This window comes from Cetorhinus maximus, chromosome 30, assembly GCF_964194155.1.
Source record: "Cetorhinus maximus chromosome 30, sCetMax3.hap1.1, whole genome shotgun sequence".
Taxonomy (NCBI): Eukaryota; Metazoa; Chordata; class Chondrichthyes; order Lamniformes; family Cetorhinidae; genus Cetorhinus; species Cetorhinus maximus.
The window spans coordinates 11,919,430-11,941,651 of NC_135908.1; the positions used below are offsets into that span (position 1 = coordinate 11,919,430).

A 22,222-nucleotide genomic window follows, 5' to 3' on the forward strand; every position below is an offset into this window, starting at 1 on the left:
ACCCGGGAACGCTGAGCACTCCCTGTGCGGGCAGGGGACGGGATTCCCTGAGTCCGGGCCTGTGCGGCGCAGGAATCTCCCTGAGGCACAGAGGTGCCCTAGGGAGATTTGTTTAACTTTTAGACATCTGAATAAAGTAACTAAAAACTTTTAAAACATGTCAGATGAGCTGGGACATGCCGGTGAATTTTTAAAATAATTTTCATTGAATTTTTAAACACTTCATGAAACCTCATCCCACCCGTGGATGAGGTTCCATGAAAAATGTGAAGGCCGCCTGGGCTCTTCACCTGCCCGCTAATCTTAAGGTTGGACAGGCAGCTCATTTAATTATATCAATTAGTTTTTTTAACAGGCCTTAGTAGGCCATTGGCAGTCTGGCAGGCACCCGCCGAACTGAAAATCTAAATGACGTGCGGTGACATGGGGACGCCCGCCCAGCATCACCGTGCATCATTTAGCGGGCCCTGCCCCCGCTCGCCGACCAGAAAACTCTTTCGTAGTCTCAGTCTGTAAACATCACGGGTCCTAACTCTTACGGAATTCTTAATTATAAGATCTACATGTGCTGTGAGAGGATAGTCTATAAGAGAGATGATTCTGTTATAATGTACTGTGTAAATTCTATTCTGAGATATCTTTGTTTAATCTGAAAATGCCTGAAAAAAACAACATTTTATCTTAGGACCACGTCGGTGATTAAGCTCTTGTGATTGTGACGGACAGCAGAGAGACAGACGAACTGCACTGATTTTCTCTTATTACCTGTCCATAGGCAGAAGGTGTTTTGATTAGATTTTAAAACATGCGATGGCGTGTTTTCCCAATCCCTCGGTTTTTGTGATCCAATTTATTAATAATCCACAGCGAGCTCGAGTGAGGATTAACTCAGAAGGTTAGTTTATTTTTCACATTCAAAACCCGGGGAGGAGTGTCAGCAACATCCCACTCCAAACATACACACTCACACACAGTAAAGGGGGGATAGAGAATCGGAGTTTTAAGGTACAAGAGCCACAGAAATGAATATCAGTTCACATGAGTTCCAGAGTCGGAAGTCAGGGTCTAATGAAGAATTCTTTCACGAAGACATTCAAGTTCAGCTGGCAGAAGACCAAAGTTGTCGTCTTCACTTTCCAGTTGGTGTTGACATTGCAAGATGAAGTAGGTACGCAGAGACTGAGTTGGTTCTGTGGGCGATGGTACTAAAATCTTCCAGCAGCTTGATGATCAGGCTGTTGTTCTGCCTGGAGGGGCCTGATTTTTGGTGGGTCACCAGTTGGTTGTTAAAACACCTGACTGACTAGTTCTCAGTACTGAAAGGCATATAGGGATTTCAAAATGGTCACCGGAGTCATGTGACCTTCCTTCTCCACAATTATTTCAAAAAGGGATGTTTATCCAGTGCTTGGGATTGGCTTTGATTTCAGGGCTGATTATGTCCCAGTCATTAGCTGTTGAAAGAGATACCATCATTTTGAGGGTCTGGTGTTTTGGAAGCCATTGTCTAGGCAGACCCATAGACTCCACTATCAAAGTGAGCTTATCAGATGCAAATGACATCCCTGTGGATACCTTTGAAGTGGGTCTGGAGAGTCCCACATGTGATATGAGTCTGTCAGCAGCTCCCCAGGCATAACGAGGTTAGAAGTGCAAGCCTCCTGGTCTTTGATATTACAAGGGGTCTCTACAATGAGGTGTGTGATTCCAGATGCTGAGAAAAGAATTCTTTTGTTTTTGAAACTCCTCGTGGTGGCTCTCAGACAAAGGGCCAACCCTGTGGTCAGGTGACTTGTAGCAGCTATCCTTTTGGTCCAGCAAAAAGTCCACTTTTAAAAACAGCAATACAGATAAAATTTTGACATACGATGTGTCGTGTCGTAGGAACCCAACATGATGATTTAGACTTTTTTTTTAGTTGAGGTTTGAAAGTAACAAATTCAAAAGGATAGATTTACCCTTGCTGAGGTGAGAGGTGGGGGCAGGAAGGGAGGGGTGGTGGCGGTGTTGATGGTAAAGATAACAGAACTTTAACATTGGGAGGAATATGGGGAGACTCCCTGATCTTCAAGTCACACCAGGAATTTTTTTTGTATCCTCCTGTGCACACCTATAAGGAGTGAGAACCAAAAATTATAGGAAAAACTCAGCAGGCCAGGCAGCATCTGTGCAGAGAAACAGAGTTCAGGTCGATGACCTATCATCAGAATGCGACCTTTCATAACATTTCACAAGATTTATAGGGCTTTGGTTTAACACTTCATCCAAAAGGGAGTGTTACTTCAGGTGTTGATTCACTATTCAATGCCTGGTTTTAACCTCTACTATAATAATAATAATTACAGAGGGGAGTTCCTGAGGTTAAAATTAAGCCAGATCAGCAAAATAATTTAGATTGCAGCTAAGTTGCGTTGCATGATAGAAAGGTTTGCCTTGTTATTGGGGACAGTAGACTGCTGTACATTATCAACACAAAAATGGATTAGAAACAATTAGTGGAGAAGTGCTGCCCACTCTTGACTCGCACCAAATCCCATCCCCCTATCACCCATGTGCTCACTGAACTAATTGGCTCCTGGCCAACCAATGTCTTGATTTTAAAATTCTCATCCTTGTTTTCAAATTCCTTCATGGCCTTGCTCCTCCCCATCAGCCCCAGAGCCCCAGAGCACTCCTCCAATTCTGGCATCTTGTGCATCTCTGATTTTAATCACTCCAACAATGGCAACCCCGTCTCCAATTGCCTAGGATCCAAGCTCTGGAATTCCCTCCCTATATCTCTCCGGCTCTCTACCTCGCTTTCCTCCTTTAAGACACTCCTTACCCCTCTGACCAAACTTTTGCTTATCTGACTTAAGATCTCCTTATGTCACTCCGTGTTACACTTTGTTTTATGATGCTTCTGCAAAGTGGTTTAGGATGCTTTATTGCGTCGAAGGTGCCATATAAATATAAGTTGTCGTTGTTGTTGCCGATCGCTTACATCTGTCTTGGCACCAATTTTTTCCAGATTAACCATGCCACCACATGGATTGATGGGAGTTCTATCTATGGGTCATCGCATTCCTGGAGTGATGCCTTGCGAACCTTTTCCGATGGGCTTTTGGCTTCTGGTTCGGACAAATTGCTACCGAGGCAAAGTACTGGGTTGATTCGCTTGTGGAAAACGGCAGATCCTGCAACCAAGCAACATGGACTTCAGGGACTTCTTGGTAACTAGTCCGACTCCTCATTACGGCTTGTTAAGTAATCACGCCCCTGAGGAATTATAACTGATGTCTGCTAATATCCTCTACATTTTTCAGGAAGTGGGGCTAAGTGTCGCATAAGTAGAATTACGAATGAGCTTATTTTCCAGATAAATTGGAATTGGATGCACAGATAGAAAGTTGGGGGTTCCAATCTGATGTATAGAGCAACATCTGTTGTTTTGCTTTTAGTTTCTGTTACATATGTGCTACTTCTAGTCACCCCTCAGCAAATACTGGTTAGAAACAAAATACGCAAGCTGTAATCCCAGAAGTTTATTAGAATCATCAATGTGCATCCATTTCGCTGAGGAAATATCAAAGTAACAGATCCATAGATGATAGACCATGTATAACTCTTTCCAGCATAATTTTTCTGGTTCCTATCTTGGCAGAGCTAACTTCCTCCCTCTTTGTAATATTCCCCTCTGGTTCCTCCCAAGCTGTGAATTCATGAGCCTCTTGCTCCTTTCCAATTGCTCAGCACTTGGATCAAGATCCCTTGCACAGCTGGAGGGTTTAGCGCCCCAAAATACTTTGCAAAGGAGAGGGAGGAAAGAAAACTGAGCAGGCGTCAGTGGCAAGTTAGACAGGTCGAAGAGATAGGTTTTGAGGAGGTTATTGAGAGATAGTGTGCAGAGGAGATCTACTGAATGGTTCCAGGGATGAGGGACTTTTTAAATTGTTTTATTCATTCATGGGATGTGGGCTTCACTGGCTGGGCCATGACTTATTGCCTATCCTTAGTTGACCTTGAGAAGGCAGTGGTGAGCTACATTCTTGAACCGCTGCAGTCTATGTGGTGTAGGTACACCCAGAGTGTTAGGAAGGGAGTTCCAGGATTTTGACCCAGCGACAGTGAAGGAACAGCGATATATCTCCAAGCCAGGATGGTGAGTGACTTGGAGGGGAACATCCAGGTGGTGGTGTTCCCATCTATCTGCTGCCCTTGTCCTTCTAGATGGTAGTGATCATGGGTTTGGAAGGTGCTGTCTAATGAGCCTTGGTGAACTCCTGCAGTGCATCTTGTAGATGGTACACACTGCTGCTACTGTGCATCGATGCTGGAAGGAGTGAATGTTTGTGGAAACTTCCACAGGTATTTCATTAGGTAGGAGAAGCTGGGATTGCCCTCCTTGGAGCAAAGCAAATTGAGGGAAAGTTTGATAGAGGTGTACAAGATTATGACATGTTTAGGTAACACAGATGAAGATAAGCTGATGGTTCAAGGACTGGAGGATACATATTTAAGGTTTTGGGCAAGAGATGCAGAATGGATGTGAGGAAGAATTTTGTTACACAGCGAGTGGCAATGACTTGGAACCTGCTGTCTACAAGGGTGTTGGAAGACGAATGATTTCAAAAGAAAATTGGATGGACACTTAAGGGAAATAAACTTGCAGAGCCTTGGGGATAGAGTGAGGGAATGGGACTGATTAGATTGCTCTACAGAGAACTGGCATGGACTCCTTGGACTTAATGGGCTCTTTCTATGACTCTATGTAGCAAGCTAGAGGGGTTTAGGGAGGAGAATTCCAAAGTTTGAAAATTGGTATGTGGAGTGGATGTGGGATTGGGGGGTGGGACGTGGACAGTGAGCTGGCGGTGGGATGCAGGGGAGACAGAAATTCCAGGAATTCCCAACAAGTGCTTCTGCACACTCGGGGAACCCAGTTACAGAATTGCGGCAGCTCACACCCTTACGTCAGATACTTTGTCATTAAATCTAGATCAACTTTTAGAAAGTGAAAGATGCAGTGCTCCTTGATGACGGGAAGAAGGTTAACAATGAATTTCACCAAATCTTCATGATGTTCTCTTTTTGCATTTCTTGCTAAAAGATTTTGGAAATGCAAGAGCAAACGAGAGTCCCTTCCTCCAAGCGGAAAGCATCATCTGGTTCAGATATCACAATTACTTGGCTGCCCAGCTTAAAGCTCAGAACCCCACGTGGACGGATGAAGATCTATTCCAGAATGCCAGGAAGCGAGTCATTGCCACCTTTCAGGTAACTTTAAACCATGGAATTGCTGCTCATTTGTACAATTGTGGCTCATTTAGTGGGATAGATTAAGAACACTCTTCCTCAACAAGCCATGAACGTCATTGCTTATTGAGATCATTGGCCATCAGTAAGGCTCTAACATCAGTGTTTATAATACACTATTACTAAACCATTCACAACAATGTCACCATTACAAAGATATCAGCTCTTATTAGGAACCAATCTTTGAAGAGTTTACCTGGAATCTTTGGTTAATGTCAAGGAGCCATGGGACATTACTGTATATACATTTTTGACCACAATGTGATGTCCTGTCAGATCTAAAGTACCTGTATATTCAATCCATCTTTTCATATTTGACATTCGACAGCTTATTCATTGAGCATCAGACATATGTTTGCTTGAATTCAGACTGGCTTCCCTCAGCCTTCCATTCTTCTGAAGTGGAGAAAATGAGTGTCCTTATTTCTTAGGCAGTCACTCAGGATCGAGGATGACTTGATTGCACTCCAGTTTGATGAATTCTGAGATGGCTGATAAGTCCAATGTGCAGTCTGCAGACTCTGACACATGTGGGGCAGGGGGTACTTGATGGGTTGGGTAGGTGGTTTTTTTGGAGGTTTGTGCGCTTCCTCCAATGCCTCAACTTCACCTCTGCAAGTTCCTGACGAAGCCACTTCATGTGCTCGGAGCCTTCCTGGATGAACCTTATCCATTTTGGTCAGTCACAAACCGCGTGTATGTTTGACCACGTCAGTACTTGTTGGCCAAGGAAGATGAGCTCATAACATGACCAAACAGGTCGATTATCAGCCTGTAAATCCTTCCAATATCCCTGATGGCAGGCGATAAGAGCAGGAGAGTTTCCTGGTCAGACATACTGTAGAAGGCAACAGCAAACCACTGCAGAACTTGGCCAAGCATAATCATGGACCAGTCAAATGGAAGTCCATGGTCACCAGCGCGCTCTTGGATCATGGAGGAAGAAACAAGAATTAGAAGCATTCACTCAGTGGATAAACAGTGAATCCTAGAGGTGTAAGTACATCATTTGTTGAAAGTGCATGTTCAGGTAGATAAAACTGGGAACACAGACTCCACACTAAAGCTGTAATGACACATTTGCCAAAAAAATAGTTAGGCCTTATTTAGATCACCGTGTCCAGTTTTAGAAGTTTCGTTATGGATAGGATATTAAAACTATCACGGTGTTATTGCACCAACTGGTTGTTTGGTAATTGGAGTAAGGATCAATGTTGCATCCAAACCCATTTTATGTGGATAATGTGTTGTTGTTTCTCCTTTTCAGACTCTCTTAAAAAAAAACCTGTTGGTGCTGATATTCTGAAATAAAAACAGCAAATGCTGAAAATGCATGGCAGGTCACAGTTTTAAAAAGACAACTAATGCTTCAGAGAGAATTTTCATCATGTGTTTGACGATCTTAGCCCCAGGCATCACTGTTTTTGTCAAGGTGTAAGCACTCTTAGACCTGACAGAATCACAGAGTTGTTGCAACACAGAAGGAGGCCATTCGGCCTGTTGTGTCTGCGCAGGCTCTCTGAAGGGCTATTTTACCTAGTGCCACTGCCTGGCCTTTTCCCCAGAGCCCTGCGCATTCTTATTAGTTCAGATAATAATCCAGTTCCCTCCTAAAACACCTCGATTGAAACTGCCTCCACCACACCCTCAGGTAGTCCATTCTGATCACTCACTGCATGAGAAAAGATTTTGTTCATGTCTCCATTGCTTTTTTTGCCAATTACCTTAAATCTGTGCGCTCTTGTTCTCAATCCTTCCCCCATTGGGAATTTTTTCCCTGCCTCTGTCCAGACCCCTCATGATTTTGTATACCTCTACCAAATCTCCTCTCACATATTTTCATCATTTTTTTTTTGTTTCCACACCTTTACCTAACTCATTTTTTAAAAAAATCATACATTTTTAAAGGCACATGAATTTGAAATTGTAAATACAGAAAGATTATTTTAAATTTAACATTACATTTTAATTATGTAACTGGCGATTGACTGTATTTCACTGCTACAGTTCCTGATTAGTTTGCAGCTTGACAAACCACCCTAGCCATCCTCGCCACCATAATAAGTATCTTAACTTTCGGTATTACAGAACTTGAATATTGCTGAAAAGAGACATGTAGCTGAAGCTTTTCAGCTTGCTCTCATCAGGACAAATGCAAGAATGCCAAATTTCAAATGATCACAACAATTTATACTACAAGACAAAGGAACAACATCGAGAAGTGACTGCATTCACACATAGGGAGCTGTTCTTTGCAAACCAAAGGGGTATGTTCAAACCTTGTGCCTTTTTTGAATTACCCAGGAGCGAGGGAAGCCTATATTCCCCCATTGCTGTCTCCATGGCAGCGCTTCAGCCAATCAGAGTCGACTTGCCAACCAATCAGCACCCTTTTCTCCTGTAGTGTAAATGTTGTGATTATTTGAAATTTGACATTCTGATGAGTGCAACATGAAAAACTTCAGCAACATGTCTCTCTTTTCAGTAAATATCTTATTTAATCACATGCAATGGTTCCTTATTGCTTTGAGACCAAGTTGGACCTTTAAGTTTCTTAACTTTGCCACTTTTTCTCTATTTCTTATGTCCATTAACAACCCAAGTCGCACACCACCCTGACTTGGAAATATATCAATGTTCCTTCAATGCAGCTGGGTCTAAATCCTGAAACTCCCGACCTGACAGCACTTGTGGGTGTACTTTTTTTCTCTTATGAACTGCAGTGGTTCAAGAAGGCAGCTTCACAACTACCTTTTCAAGACCATTAGGGATGGGCCACAAATTCTGGCATTGCCAGCAATGCTCACAGTCAATGAATGTTATTTTTTATTCTTTCATGGTATGTGGGCATCTCAGGTAAGGCCAGCATTTGTTGCCCATCCCTATTTTCCCTTGAACTGAGTGGCTTGTGAGGCCATTTCACAGGGCAGTTAAGAGCCAACCACATTGACGTGGGTCTAGATTCACATCTAGGCCAGATGGGGAAGGATGGCAGATTTTCTTCCATTAAGGATATTAGTGAACCCAGATGGGTTTTTACGACAATCGATGATCATTTCATGGTCACCATCACTGAAACTAGCTTTACATTTCAAACTAGCTATTCCAGGTTTATTATTTGAATTCAAACTTCCCAGCTGCCGTGGTTGGATTTGAACCCTTGTCCCCAGAGCATTAGCCTAGGGTTCTGTATTACTCATCCAGTGACATCATCACGACACCACCGTCTCCGCTGAAAAATGAAATCCTGGTGCTTAAGAATCACATTGGTCGCCAAAAAAAAAAGGCTTCGCTCCCTGGAACATTCTGGTAACCTTAATTACTGCAAAAATTCTGATGAATAATTGAGTGTATAGGTTCAGTGATTGTGTTGAGGGAACGCTCAATTTATAATTTCAAAAACCTGACTGCATTGCAAGCTGTACTTTCCAAATAGACAGTTGTGATGAGTACAAGTTGAGTACAAGTATTAATCCATTCTCACGGGGTTAGCCTTTTAAGTTTGAAGGTGAATCATTGTGGTTTTTTTTATTCGTTCTTGCTAGGCCAGCATTTATTGCCAATCCCTAATTACCCTTGAGAAATGAGTAGCTTGCTAGGACTTTTCAGAGGGCATTTAAGAGTCAACCACATTGCTGTGTGTCTGGAGTCACGTCTAGGCCAGAGTGGGGAAGGACGGCAGATTTCCTTCCCTAAAGGACATTAGTGAACCAGATGGTTTTTAGAGCAATGGTTTCATGGTCATCATTTGACTTTTAATTCCATATTTTATTGTTGAATTCAAATATTGCCATCTGCCATGGTGGGATTTGAACCCGGGTCCCCAGAGCATTACCCTGGGTCACTGAATTCGTCTTTGTCGTCATTGTCGGTCTCTCGGAATCGAGGATGACGTCCGTCAGGCTTGGTGAGATTTCAGGTGACTGAGGAGCCCAATTCTGGATCTACATGCTCTTCCGCAGTGGGGGCATGTTGTTGTGCAGGGGAGTGGAAATCGCAGCACTGGGTTAGCTTCCCTGTCCTTCCTCTGCCGCCACTGTCCCACCTCGCTGTCAAGTTGCTGAGCCTCCAAGTGGCTTGCGCCAGGCTGGTGGTGCCATGCCGAATGATTGGCAGCATTCTCCTTCCAGTCAGTGGTGCTAATGCCTCCGTGCTTTAGGGCAACCTTGAGCACATCCTTATACCTTTTCCTTTGGCTGTCCTTTGAGCATTGGCCAACGGAGAGCTGAGAGAAGAGAACCTGCCGAGGTTTTCAGGCATCCAGACACAATGGCCTGTCCATTGGAGTTGGTTCCGTAGGAGCAGGGCTTCAATGCTGGTAGACGCAACTTCATGGAGGACATTTATGTTAGTCCAGCCGTCCTCCCATTCGATCCCCAGGATTCGACACAAGCACCGCTGATGGAAGCTCTCAAGGATCTTAATGTGGCGTTGGTAGACAGTCCATGTTTTGCTGCAGTAGAGGAGGGTGGTCCACACAATTGCCTTATAAACCAGAACCTTTGTTGACTTCCAAAGGTCCCTGTTGACAAAGACACGTTGGTGCCGCTTGAGGAAGGCAGTACTGGCACAGTTAACTCAGTGTTGGACTCCCTCATCGATGGTAGTCCCTTGGGACAGATGACTGTTGAGATAAGGGAAGTGCTGCACATATTCCAGAGCCACCCCATTTATGTGGGTGGTGCAGGGGATGTTCAACTGGCTCGGGGAAGGTTGAAGGACCTTCGTCTTGGCGATGTTTAAGGACAGGCCAAGCCTATTATATGAGATGTTGAAGAGGTCAAGCATCCTTTGCATGTCCTGTACAGAGTGAGCCATCATGCAGTGTTCATCCGCAAACTGGAGGACGTGGTTGTCCATGGTGGTGAGTCCAGTTTTTTCCCAGAAGCGACCAAGGTTGAAGAGCTCCCCATTCAGATGATACTGAATGCTGACACCAGGTGGTAGGTCATCACGGATGAAGTGGACAATGACGGTCAGGTAAATGGCGAACAAGCTGGGGGCGATCACACTATCTTGTTTGTCCCCGGTCCGGATGTGAAAGGTGTCAGATTCAGATCCTGCACTCAGGAAGGTGGCGGCCATGTTGTCATGCAGAAGTCCCAGGATGGTGACAAACTTCAACAGGCAACCAAAGCGTTGGAGGACAATCCATAGAACTATGCAATTTAAAGAATCAAATGCCTTGGTCAGGGCGATGAAGGCGAGGAACAATTCTTGATTTTGCTCCTGACGTTTTTCCTGGATCTGTCCAGTTACAACGGCCATGTTCGCAGTACCCCGGGATGGTCGGAATCCACACTGGGTTTCCGGAAGTATCTCCTCAGTGACCGGACGAAGGTGGTTCAGGAGGATGCGGGCCAGGATCTTACCCGCGATGGACAGGAGGGAAATCCCCCTGTAGTCACTCGGAATCAGATTTGTCCCCCTTCTTGTGGATAGTAATGATGGTCACGTTCATGAGGTCCCGGGGGGGATGTCCTCTTCGTCCCAGAGGCGGAGGATGATCTGGTGGTGTCATGACACGAGCTGATAGGTGCCAGCATGGTAGACCTCCTGCGGGTATACTGTCTGGCCCACAAGCTTTGTTGGTTTTCATCTGTTGGATCGCCCGCTTAAGCTCATCGATGGTTGTTGGATCGCCGAGGGAATCTTCCACAGGGTGGGCAGAACTTTACGCCCCCGGGGCAGGTGCCCAACCTGATTGGGTGTAAAATTGTGTGCGATGATGACGGGCGAGCGTCCCAACGTCATCGCCCACTCGCGCAATATTTCGGACGGTGGGCGTGCACGTGAGTTGGCAGCGCGCCCGCCGACAATTAAGAGGCCTATAAAGGCCATTAAAGTTTCAATTGGAAGCGATTTTTCACAGCCCGTCCAATGTTACGGTGGGTGGGCAGGCTTTGGATTTTTGAGGAAACCTCACCCAAGGGCGGTATGAGGTTTCCGAGATCAAATAAAAAATAATAATAAAAATGTTTGGGCAAAATTTTTACCATCGGTATGTTCAGGTGAGTGAATCCGATGTGCGGACATTTTTTTCTGCATTTTTAGTCCAGGAGGTGCCAATGCCCTGACCTTGGGTGCCTCCACGCGGCCTTGAGCTGATTCTTCTGGCAGAAGACCGTGGTCGTCACAATCGGACCATATTGGGCACACTTGGTCAAGAGTAGGATGCTGTTGGCATTGGCCTGCCCCACACCATTCTTGCTCATAGTTGCACTCCATATTTCATGGTCACGTCCAATTTGGGGGCATTAAAGTCGCCTAAGGAGGATGACCTTGTCATTCCTTGGGATGAAATCTCTGGATTACTAGTCCAGTGACAATGCCACTATGCCACCACCTCCCTGTAAATTTGTAAGTGCAGTTGAAACATTCAAAGGTTAAAAATGAGGCTGTGGAAAGGTGCCTTGCTCACCTGCCTTCCATAAAACACTCATTCAGCCCCAGGTGAAGTATCACGTCCAGTTCTGAGCTCCATATTTTTGGAAGGGCGTGAAGGGAGGTTGTGGTCGAGTTTTAATAGAATAGTTCCAGGGTTGAAGGATTAGAGTTACAAGGTTAGATTGGAGAAACTGGGATTGTCCTTCTGAGAGAAGAGAAGATTGAGAGGGGGTTTGATAGAGGTATTTAAATTCATGAAGGGCTTGGACAGAGGAAGTAAAGGGACACTGTTTCAATGTATCAGTTCAGAGAAGGTCCACTTGACTCACTCCTGGGATGAGGAGCTTATCTAATGAGAAAAGTTCAACAAGTTGGGCCTATACACATTGGAGTTTAAGAGAATGAGAGGTGATCGTATTGGAACATATAAGATCCTGTGGGGGCTTGATATGGTAGATACCAGGAGAATGTTTCCACTTGTTGGAGAGACTAGAATAAGAATAAGTGGTCTAACGCTGAAGATGGAGATGAGGAGAAATTTTTTCTCTCAGAGTCATTAGTATGTGGAATTCCCTCCCCCAGAAAGCAGTGGAGGCTGGCTCATTGAATTTATTTAAGGCAGAGTTAGACAAATTTTTGATAGTCAAGGGAGTTGAGGGTTATGGGGGGCAGACATATTGGAGTTGAGACCACAACCACGATCTGTTTATCGGGGATAGGCAGGAATGTGGAGTTAAAGTTAAAATTAGATCAACCGTGATCTTATTGAATGATGGAGCAGGCTCGAAGGACTGAATGGCCGACTCCTGCTCCTAAGTCCTATGTTTCTATGTTCCAGTGGCTGGTGGGTCGATAACTAAATGGCACAAATTCGAGATGATTCACAAAGGAACCGTAGACAACGCGAGGAAACACTTTTTTCCCGCAATGACTAGTTAGGATTTATAATGCACTGCCCAATAGGGTTTCATTAGTAGTTTTCAAAAGGGAATTGGCTAAATACTTGGAGATAAAAATGCAGTGATATGGGGGAAAAGAGTTGGGGAGTGGGACGAACTGGAATTCTCTGCAAAAGACCCAGCACAGATTTGATGGGCCAAAGGGCCCCTTACAGTGCTCTTCTTTGATTCTAAGGCTCATGAGTTCCCATTTTGCAGGAAAGTGCAGATTTTGCAGGGTGTGGCTGTTATGCTTAAGATGAAGTTGCAGTTCAGGCTTATTAGTCAATGTGGCATGTTATGTGAGGAATGATGCTTAATTTTTGAGGGTCTATGGTTTCACAGTGAGATTCCAGGCAGTAAGAAAGCTAGTTTGGAAAGATTCTGATGTCCAGAATGTTCTGCTCTAATAGACAAAGAGCAGACTGTCTCATGGTTTTAACTGCTCAATGGCACATTGTTCAGATGGGAAACAAAAAGTTGACCTGGCATCTGCAATGGGCAGAATGAGAAATGAGACCCGACTGAGTCATGCTGAGTGAGGGAGAATGCCAGATAGCATTGTTTTCACAAAACCGCACAATGAGAAAGTTAACATTGCTGATGGAGCTTCTAAGGCTTGGAAAAGGAATGTGATGGCACAGCAATGATGAGAATTTATCTCACGGGTTAACTGTCATAAAACAAAAGCAAACCACCGTGGATGTTGGAAACTTGAAATAAAGACAAAAAAGAATGCTGGAAATACTCAACAGGTCAGGCAGAATCTCTGGAGAGCCAAAACGAGTTAACGTTTCATGTTGCAATGACCTTTCATCGGATTCTGATAAAATATCTGAGGACTCTGGAATATTTGCAGTCTGCTCAGAGCTCAGTTACAGACAGAGATCATTTGGGTTATTTACCAAATTGACCACTACCCCTGTATTCAATCGCAATAGGAGTACCAAATGTTCCCACTTTGTTGAAGATTTGTGAATTAAAAATGGGCTTTGTCTTGTTTGTGAAGAATTTTTAAAAATGTAAAGAAACTGAAAAATATGTACAGTCGGAGCTTTTTGCCTCGCACTCATCAGGACAGCTCCACAAGATAAAACAACAGTGAAAAGAACAACAATTCATACTACATGAGAAGAGAGTGTTGATTAGTTGGCAAGTGGACTCTGGCTGGTAGAGGCGTTGCCATGGAGAATGCAGCAGAGAACAGTTAACTGCCAATATGTGTTCCTCACGGACATCTTTGTTGTGATTTTAACATTAATTAGGTCCGTTCAGAGTTGCATACCTTGGACTTCTTTAAAATAGATTATTTGCTGGTTTCCAAACTATATTTTATTTGCCTTTAAAAACAGGTTTGGTTAACACTGAAGTGAGATACTGGCGCACTTGTGGTGTCACTTTTAACTTACATGCTACATTACATTTCAATGCTCTGTCTTGTTTCTACACATAAAGATCTCTCTATTACATCTTATGCGCATGAAATTTTCAACCTGCTAATGCAGAATGCACTTTTAAATGAAACTGTTTATCTGCATTCTGAAAGCAATTCATTTGCCTTGGTGCCTGAGTTAGGGCAATATGCATATTGCTGAGGATGTGTACATTTCTGGGGCGGTTTCTCTCGGTCTCCAAGAGGGAAGTCATTACCCATTAATTGGATCAGAATAATGGGCGGAATTTAATCCATGTGACGGGAGCCTTGCACACTGGCTGGAGAGTTGGCGAGAGCCCCATGTTGCCTCCTTTGAGGAAGACCAGCCGTATTAAGTGCTGCTTAGGCATTTAAGCAGTCAGTGGTGGGCCTTCCCCAGGACCCCGGGGACAGAAATGCAGCTGTCGACCAATCAGGGGCTGGCAGCTGTCCATTGCAGGCAGCGCCAGCCAGACTGGTGGCAGCTGTCAGTACTGCATCCACCAGGGGCTCAGGATGCACGAGGGACCCCACGCCACAGATGGGTGAGGAAGGTGGAGGGGGTGTTTGGGGGGGGTTGGGGGGTGGGGGGGGGGGGTGGATGGAGATGTCACTGGCTGGGCGGGGAAGGGATAGTGGGTTCAGAAGAAAGGGCAGGGAGTGACCCTCACCAGGCCCACCCACCTCCCTGTTCTTGATGCCGGATCCCTCGATCAGGCACTGAGTGCCTTTGAACGAGGGACCTCCATGGGAGCCCGCCATTGGGTTTGTTTTTCAGGTTTCCCATGTGGCGGGTGCCCTGCCCACTGCTGGTTGAATCACAGCAGTGGCAGGATGAGGCCCTTAAGCGGGCACCAATTGCCCACTTAGGGGCCTCAGTTGGCACTGGGACAAGAGGGTCATCCAAGAGCCTTCCCACCCCGGACTTAATCTGGGCAGAGGCAGGATGACGGTGGGATTCCAACCCCTCCTGCCCAATTAAATCCCCCAACCCCACCCCCTCCCCCCACCCCCTCCCCCCCCGGCCCCTGCCAAAGTCGCTTCGAGGGAGGGCATTAAATTTCACCCAACGTCTCTGGTTCTCGAGACGTTGTGAACACTCATCGCTTTCAGACAATAACAATCGATGTCTTTGAGGCCACACCATCTGAGATGCAAGTCAGGTGCTAGAAGATAACACAAATCCTGGCAAAAATCAAGAGCACTTTCTTCACCTAACTGAAAATGCATTTCTGTGCCTTGTACGAAAGGAATTTTTCTGATCTGTTATTAGCAGCCATTGCTTAAATCCACATTCTGACAGTGAATTGAAATTTCCTACGTCAGATCTGCTTCATGTCCTTTAAAGACCCAGTGAGCAGATTTTAAGATCGAAGAGATTGTATTATTTCCAGCGTCTAATTTACGAAAATTTCTGATGATTAGGTCTACCTCCTCTGCTTCTGCATAATCAAGAATGGTATTAAGAAATCTAGTTTTAGCCTGAGAAGTAAGAGGCAATTGTGCGGAGTTCTCATCTTTTGGCGTGGACAGGGGTACATGGTGTTTAGATTCTTCAAACTCTGGGGCAAAGCATCTGAATAGAGAGGCAACCCAGTGGCACTCTGCTCCCATTCAAGGGTGTACGTTTAGGGTCATACACACATTTGAAAGAATCTATAACAGCACTTGCCTCATCAGAATATACCGAGCACGTCGCATTTGTATATTTAAGAAACCTTGGTTGACACTGTTTCCTTATCTTTGCAGCGCATCATATTTTATGAGTGGCTGCCAGCCTTCATTGGACAGAACGTGAGCGAATATGGAGGTCAGTTTGGGGGTTTACGTTCTCATAGAAATTCCAGTAAACTGCGGCAAATTAAAACAGACAAATTGCATACATTTCTAGAAAGTAACGTTGAGCATTTCTGATTTGTCATCTGTTTTTCAGGTTATAAAAAACAAGTAGATCCTGGTATCTCGCCTGAATTTCAGTCAGCTGCCATTAGAATAATCAACTCCCTGGTTCCATCAGGCGTCTACATGAGGTAGAGATGAGGATTATGTTGACTTAATGTTTTCTCTATATTTATACGGGTGACCCAGTGTGCCTGCTCAGCGTCTATTGCTTTGCTAGAATCTTTCATTCAATGTGTAGGATAAGGGTCTGGCACATAAAGTGCTAACATGGGACTGAGTACAGTACTGCCCACACTATGATGTAAAGGAACACATGACCTGCACCTAGAGATCAGTCTTGTAGCAGACAGAGCCATGTGTAGAAGCAAGCATGAAGACAGCTCCTAACTAAGACCTTTACTGTACATATGTATATAGTTACTAGTAGTTAATAATTACTTACTGTTGAACAACTTAAGACTAAGAACCTCTTAATGAGACCTACTGAACTACACACGACATCTTACAACACAATGTACCTAAATAATTTGGCCTACACTTCAAGTAGCAGTTTGATCATGTAAAAGTCTGTCAAATCTAACGTTAGCTTGGATCAGTTGATTATGCTGTCACTTCTGAGTCAGAAGATTGTGGGCTCAAACTGCACTGCAGGACTTAAGCAGCAAAACATCGGCTGCAGGCATTGCAGGGCAGCACTAGGGGGAACTGAAGGTGCTGACAAGATGCTAAACCAAGGCTCTGTTTTTCTGTTTGTGGATGTAAAAGATACAGTGGCGTGTTTTGGAATTATCCCAATGTCTTGACCAACATTCATTCCTCAGCCAAAATCACCAAAACAAATTTCAGTAGCTTTGGTGTGAGCTTGTGGTGAATACATTGTGTCTACATTTCTCTAAATAACAGCAGTAGCCAAACTTCAAAGGTAAATGATTACCTGTGAAGCCCTTTTGGACATTCCTCATGTCTGGGCCTGTTGTGGACCAGTTGATAGAGATCGATTGCTATGATTAGTCATTAACTCCATTATCATGTGCTATGTATTACCAAGATAGTAGGAGAGAAACTAGATGGATCTTGTTCCTTTTTTCATTGATAAATTCCTAAATTCTAGTTGCTTTTGAACTAAATATAAGTGAAATGTATAAACTGCTCTGAAATTGAAGGTAGCTCCCATTTGACTCTTCCAGGACCAAAGCGTGTCTGTTCCGAAATGTTACGAATGTTAACAGAGAAGACCGAGCGTTTCGAATGTGTAATAACTTCTGGAGTAGAGAGGTATGATAATGTCACGGTCAATAGGACAGAGCTGGAAAGTGAGAGGGCGTGACTCTAAATTCCACCATGATACATTGTGAACTGAGGTTTAATAAGTCTGAGGAATGGTACCAGAAAAAAATCTACCATGAAACTGATGGAATACAATGTGGTGACGTATGAAGTTATCCATTTAGGTATGAAAAAAAAAGCGCAATACTGTTTGAAGGTTGAGAGACTGGGAAATGTTTGCATTCAGAGGGACCTGGGTGTCCTTGTACATCGTAGAAGGTTAACATTCAGATACGCAAGCAATTAGGGAGGCAAATAGTATGTAACTTTTGTTACAAAGGGCTGGATTTTACAGGGTGCCGTATTTCCTGCCCCTCCCCGTTCCCCCCCCCCCACCATGACTAAAAGGTCAGCAGGGAGCACACACCCACCAAAAACTCAACTGCTCTGCAGCCATTTCGTGCTGGGAGCAATGTTAATTGCCTCAGGTCGAGAGTTTCGCTCCCATCTGAGGGGAGGGTGGGGGGAGTCCCACTTTAGAGAGCTGCCAGCTAATCTGATTGGCCCGCAGCTCTGCAGTCCCAGCAGTGCCAGGTTCAAATGGTGGGCACTCCCCAAACATTAGGAGGTTATGAGGCTGGACTTCAAGGTAAGGCCGGGGTAGCGACGGCCTTGCTGTGGAATTTAAATTCAGTTAAATAAATAAACCAGGAATGAAAAGTAGTGTCAGTAATGGTGACCATAAAATTACTGGATTAACGTATAAATCAGCTGGTTCACTGATGTCCTTTAGGAAATGAAACCTGCGATCTTTACCCAGTCTGGTGTATGTGTGACTCCAGACCTTCCAAACCCATGACCTCTACCACCAAGGGCAGCAGACACATGGGAACACCACCGCCTGCAAGTTCCCCTCCAAGCCACACACCATCCTAACTTGGAACTTTATTGTCGTTCCTTCACTGTCGCTGGGTGAAAATCCTGGAACTCCCCCCTGAATAGCGCTGTGGGTGTACCTACACCACATGGACTGCAGCAGTTCAAGGAGGCAACTCACCACCACCTTCTCAAGGGCGATTAGGGATGGGCAATAAAAACGCTGCCCTAGCCAGCGACGCCCACGTCCCGTGAAAGAATTTTTAAAAAAAGATCCACAGCAATGTAGTTGACTGTCAACTTTGCTCTGAAATATTTGCCTGGCATGCCACTTGGTTGTCACCAGCACCCTCTCAAGCACAAGTAGGGATGGGCATTATAGAATGGTGGACTTACCAGCAACGCCCACATCCTGCAAATAAATAATTAACAAATGTTACCACCTCATTTTATGTTAACATTAGGGAGGGTCAGGTCAAAGCAGTAACAAAAGTTGTTATTATAAAATCATTGGCACTTTCTGCTAACGTGCAAATCAAAATACAACAAATGCACATTCTCACAACTGTTAATCTACTTTCAGGGTATTTATTTGTGGCATTTGATCTTTATTGATTGATATTTTTCTTGTCCATTTACTTGCAAGCTTTGTTGTTTTCTTGCTGCTAGAATCCAAACTTGAAAGGACCACAGGACATCGATGATGTGATCCTGGGGATGGCTTCTCAAATTGCAGAACGAGAGGACAATGTTGTGGTGTCAGATCTAAGAGGTAAAATGCAGTCTGTGAATAAAAGCTAAATAAGTTGGCGGGTTAAATTTGAGAGCTGCCATAAAGCGGCCGATATTTACTGGGCCCTTTGACAGCTCAAAACGAGTTAAAGATGTACACAGAATCCCGTATGTCGTGCAACTTGGTCTCCTCTATTTAAGTAGTTTTCTTGTGTCGGTAAACAGATTGTGTGTGCACTGCAACAGCAACGGGACACTGTGCTAATTGGTGTTACATTGAGGTGCTCTCCTCATTGGTTCAAAGCGCATTAAACAGATACACCAGGAAGCCCTCCAATGCTTTTAAGTGAAGCATGTGCAAGCATGATTTTACATTGAATGAAAAATGTTCTATATTTCTTTAAATGTTTCTCAAGGAGATGAAAATATTTAAACTTCACATACCCCACCCCCCCAACCCAGCTGTATCAAGTGGAAAACAGTGGGTTATAACGATTGAAAATGTTTTCTGCTTAAATCGGACACAATATATTCTTCAAGCAATGGATTTAACACTGGTGCAATAAGCAGTGGATTTAGTTTCCAGTATTTAAAATATGTGTGATCATGTAACCACATGCGTCATAAATGGAACACTACTTAAGTTCTCCCCCAAGTCTTTCCTTCCCTTTTATGCATTCCGTGTGTTTGAAAAGTTGCACAATCCATGTTAGCGTAATTTGAGTATTCACTGATTCACTGACCTGCACTGATAAGTTTAAGATTATGAGCCAGACTGGCAATGTGGCTCACTTCTGCTTGCTGGAAGCTATGTACATACATACATTCATACGTGAGGACCTGTCCTCTGCAGGCAAAAGTAACAAGTCCAGGCATTGTGCCTTTTTTTGAATTAAACAAAAGCATGGGGGACAATATTTCCCTGGTGCATTCTCCATGGCAATGCCTCAACCAATCAAAGTCAACTTTGCCAACCAGTCAGCACCATTTTCTCATGCAGTTCCTTCCTTTGAAATTTGACATTCGTGTATCTTCTGATAAGTGCAAGACAAAAAGTTCCGACAACATGTCTCTTTATTGAATATTGAAGTCTAGCAAGTTTTTGTTCCTTTTTTCACACTGTAGTATTGGTGTGGGAATTACATTAAGTCCTGCTGTTCTACTGCTGTTATTTGACTGTTCTAAATAGCATGCGGTCTTGTTGACTATGGTATTTACTTATTACAGATTTCATGTATGGACCTCTGAGGTTTACAAGATCAGACGTGGTTGCTCTTGATATCCAGCGAGGGAGAGACAGTGGCCTTCCAAGTTACAACCAAGCACGTCAAATCTTTGATCTCCAACCAATCACAAACTGGTCAAGTCTCAACACTCGCCTCCACAGCGAGAAGCCAGAGGTTAGATAACTGCTCACTCCTGCCTGAAAAAAAGTAACAGAAAAAAAAACTATGCCAAAAGTTAAGCAATGTGTCTGTTTTAAATTTTAGTTCTCAACAGAGTGAAGAACACCCATGACACATCTGCCTCTTTACGTAATAATTGTCCACAATATTCCACCACTAGATCGATTTGAAAAGCATGAGCCAAGTCAATCTTTCCCAGGATCTCAAAACTATGAATGCTTTATCTTTCTTTGCTTCGTCTATCTTAGAATGTTGCATCACAGACTTCCATTCAGCCCATCATGCCTGTGCCAGCTCTTTGAAAGAGTTATTCAATTAGCTCCATTCCCTTGCTCTTTCTCCATAGAACTGCAATTTTTTTTCCTTTTCAAGTACATACCCAGTTCACTCTTGAAAATTGCTATTGAATCTGCTTCCACCTCCTTTCAGGCAGTCCATTCCAGATCGTCACCACTCACAGTATTAAAAAAACTTCCTCTTCTTCCCTCTGGTCCTTTTGCCAATTTTGTGACCTCTGGTTATTATCACATCAGTCAGTGGGAAAAGTTTTTCCATATTTAGTCTATTAAAACTGCTCATAATTTTTAACACCTCTATTAAATCACCCCTTAACCCTCTTTGCTCTAATGAGAACAATCCCAGCTTCTTTATTCTGCATATCACAGGTATTATTCGGGCAAATCTCCTCTACACACCAGCCAAAGTCTTAATATCCTTCCTCTGGTGCTCCACCCAGAGCTGGACACTAAGATGAGGCCTAAACAGTCATTTACAAAGGTTTTGTATAACTTCCTTGTTTTCATACTTTGGAAACTGAAGCTTAACATGCCTAACCAAGGCCCAAATTCTCATCCCCAGGTCGGGTGTGCTGATCCGGGGAATTTCACAGCTTGGCGAACCCAACCTTTAAAAATGTCTGCCCGGAGGTCAGATTTTCGGTCGGGGGGGAGGTGGTGGGGGGTGGTGGGGGGCGTGGGGTGGGGGGCTGAAATGGGAGTCTGGGCGAGCCACCCCGGAACCATTGCGGAGGCTGCCAGTGTAGAGGCAGGTTGGGTGGAAGGCCTGCCTTTGTGCTCCAGCACTGTGTCTAGATAAGTTTTTTAAAAAGAATGAAACAAAAAAAAATTCCTTCCAGCACTCAACCCTCGCTCTCCCGCACAATCCATATGCCCCATCCATGCTAACCTATACCAACCATGCTCCTCTACCCACCCTCATGACCCCTCATGGGCCCTATGCCAACCCATGCCTCCCACCCAAACCCCATGACACCTCATAGACATGCCAACTTAGTACCAACTCATGCCAACCCATGCCCTTCACCCACCACCCTTTGCCCTTACTCCCTCCATGTCAACTAACCTAGTATCCTTGAACACTTCCTTGACCGCTCGACAGTTCTTTGACAGCTGGGCAGTTCTAGTGAGTTTGTGCATAAAGAGTGCATAATCATGTTCACTTTTAGCAATCCAAAAGGGTGCTTTACCTCCCCCAAAGGGTGCCTTACTTCTCCTAAAAGGGTCCTGGGACCCTAACCAAAGGGATACCCTCACCATCCAAACAAATACACTAAGTTCAGACAACCTCTTAACCTGTTCTAATCTGCAATCTCCTGGTTTCACGCTCCTGGCCTACCAAAATCCCACTTCAGTGGAGGCAGTGATGATTTAAATGGCCGGCTGCCTCCTGGAATCGTGCATGTGGCCTGCCTCCACTCCCAACCCCGCAAGGATGGGAAATGCCAGGTTCGGGGCTGAGTCTTATAAATTTTAGCTATTTTCGGGATTTTCACCACAACCGAGAGGCTCTCTGATGTGGCAAAAAATCTGGGCCCAAGACTTCCTGATTTACCTTGTTTTTGGCTCCTACTTTCTACACCTTCAATTGTGTTCTGCACTATGACCATAGGTCTCTTCACCTAGGATCCTCAGTAGGAAAAGGCAGACAACCAGCAGCCCCGTGCCCAAACATGGAATAATTTAAGCAGAAAAGTAAAGAAAATTAAT

At 44.3% G+C, this 22,222-nt stretch overlaps 1 protein-coding gene and 1 long non-coding RNA gene across 6 annotated transcripts in view; one reads left to right on the forward strand and one right to left on the reverse strand.

Moving 5' to 3' along the window:
- LOC144670073 (dual oxidase 2-like) overlaps positions 1-22,222 on the forward strand; it is a 120,718-nt gene that overhangs the window by 25,015 nt on the left and 73,481 nt on the right. For all 5 annotated transcript variants that reach the window (XM_078532464.1, XM_078532462.1, XM_078532461.1 and 2 more), the window contains 7 exons: positions 3,011-3,212; positions 5,090-5,256; positions 15,784-15,844; positions 15,968-16,064; positions 17,124-17,211; positions 18,748-18,850; positions 20,038-20,210. In XM_078532464.1, the coding sequence (XP_078388590.1) occupies positions 3,011-3,212; positions 5,090-5,256; positions 15,784-15,844; positions 15,968-16,064; positions 17,124-17,211; positions 18,748-18,850; positions 20,038-20,210 (891 nt within the window). The remainder of the gene's footprint in view (positions 1-3,010; positions 3,213-5,089; positions 5,257-15,783; positions 15,845-15,967; positions 16,065-17,123; positions 17,212-18,747; positions 18,851-20,037; positions 20,211-22,222) is intronic.
- LOC144670076 (uncharacterized) overlaps positions 18,744-22,222 on the reverse strand; it is a 149,313-nt gene continuing 145,834 nt past the window's right edge. The window contains exon 3 of the long non-coding RNA XR_013573817.1: positions 18,744-18,843. This is a non-coding gene — a long non-coding RNA (uncharacterized LOC144670076). The remainder of the gene's footprint in view (positions 18,844-22,222) is intronic.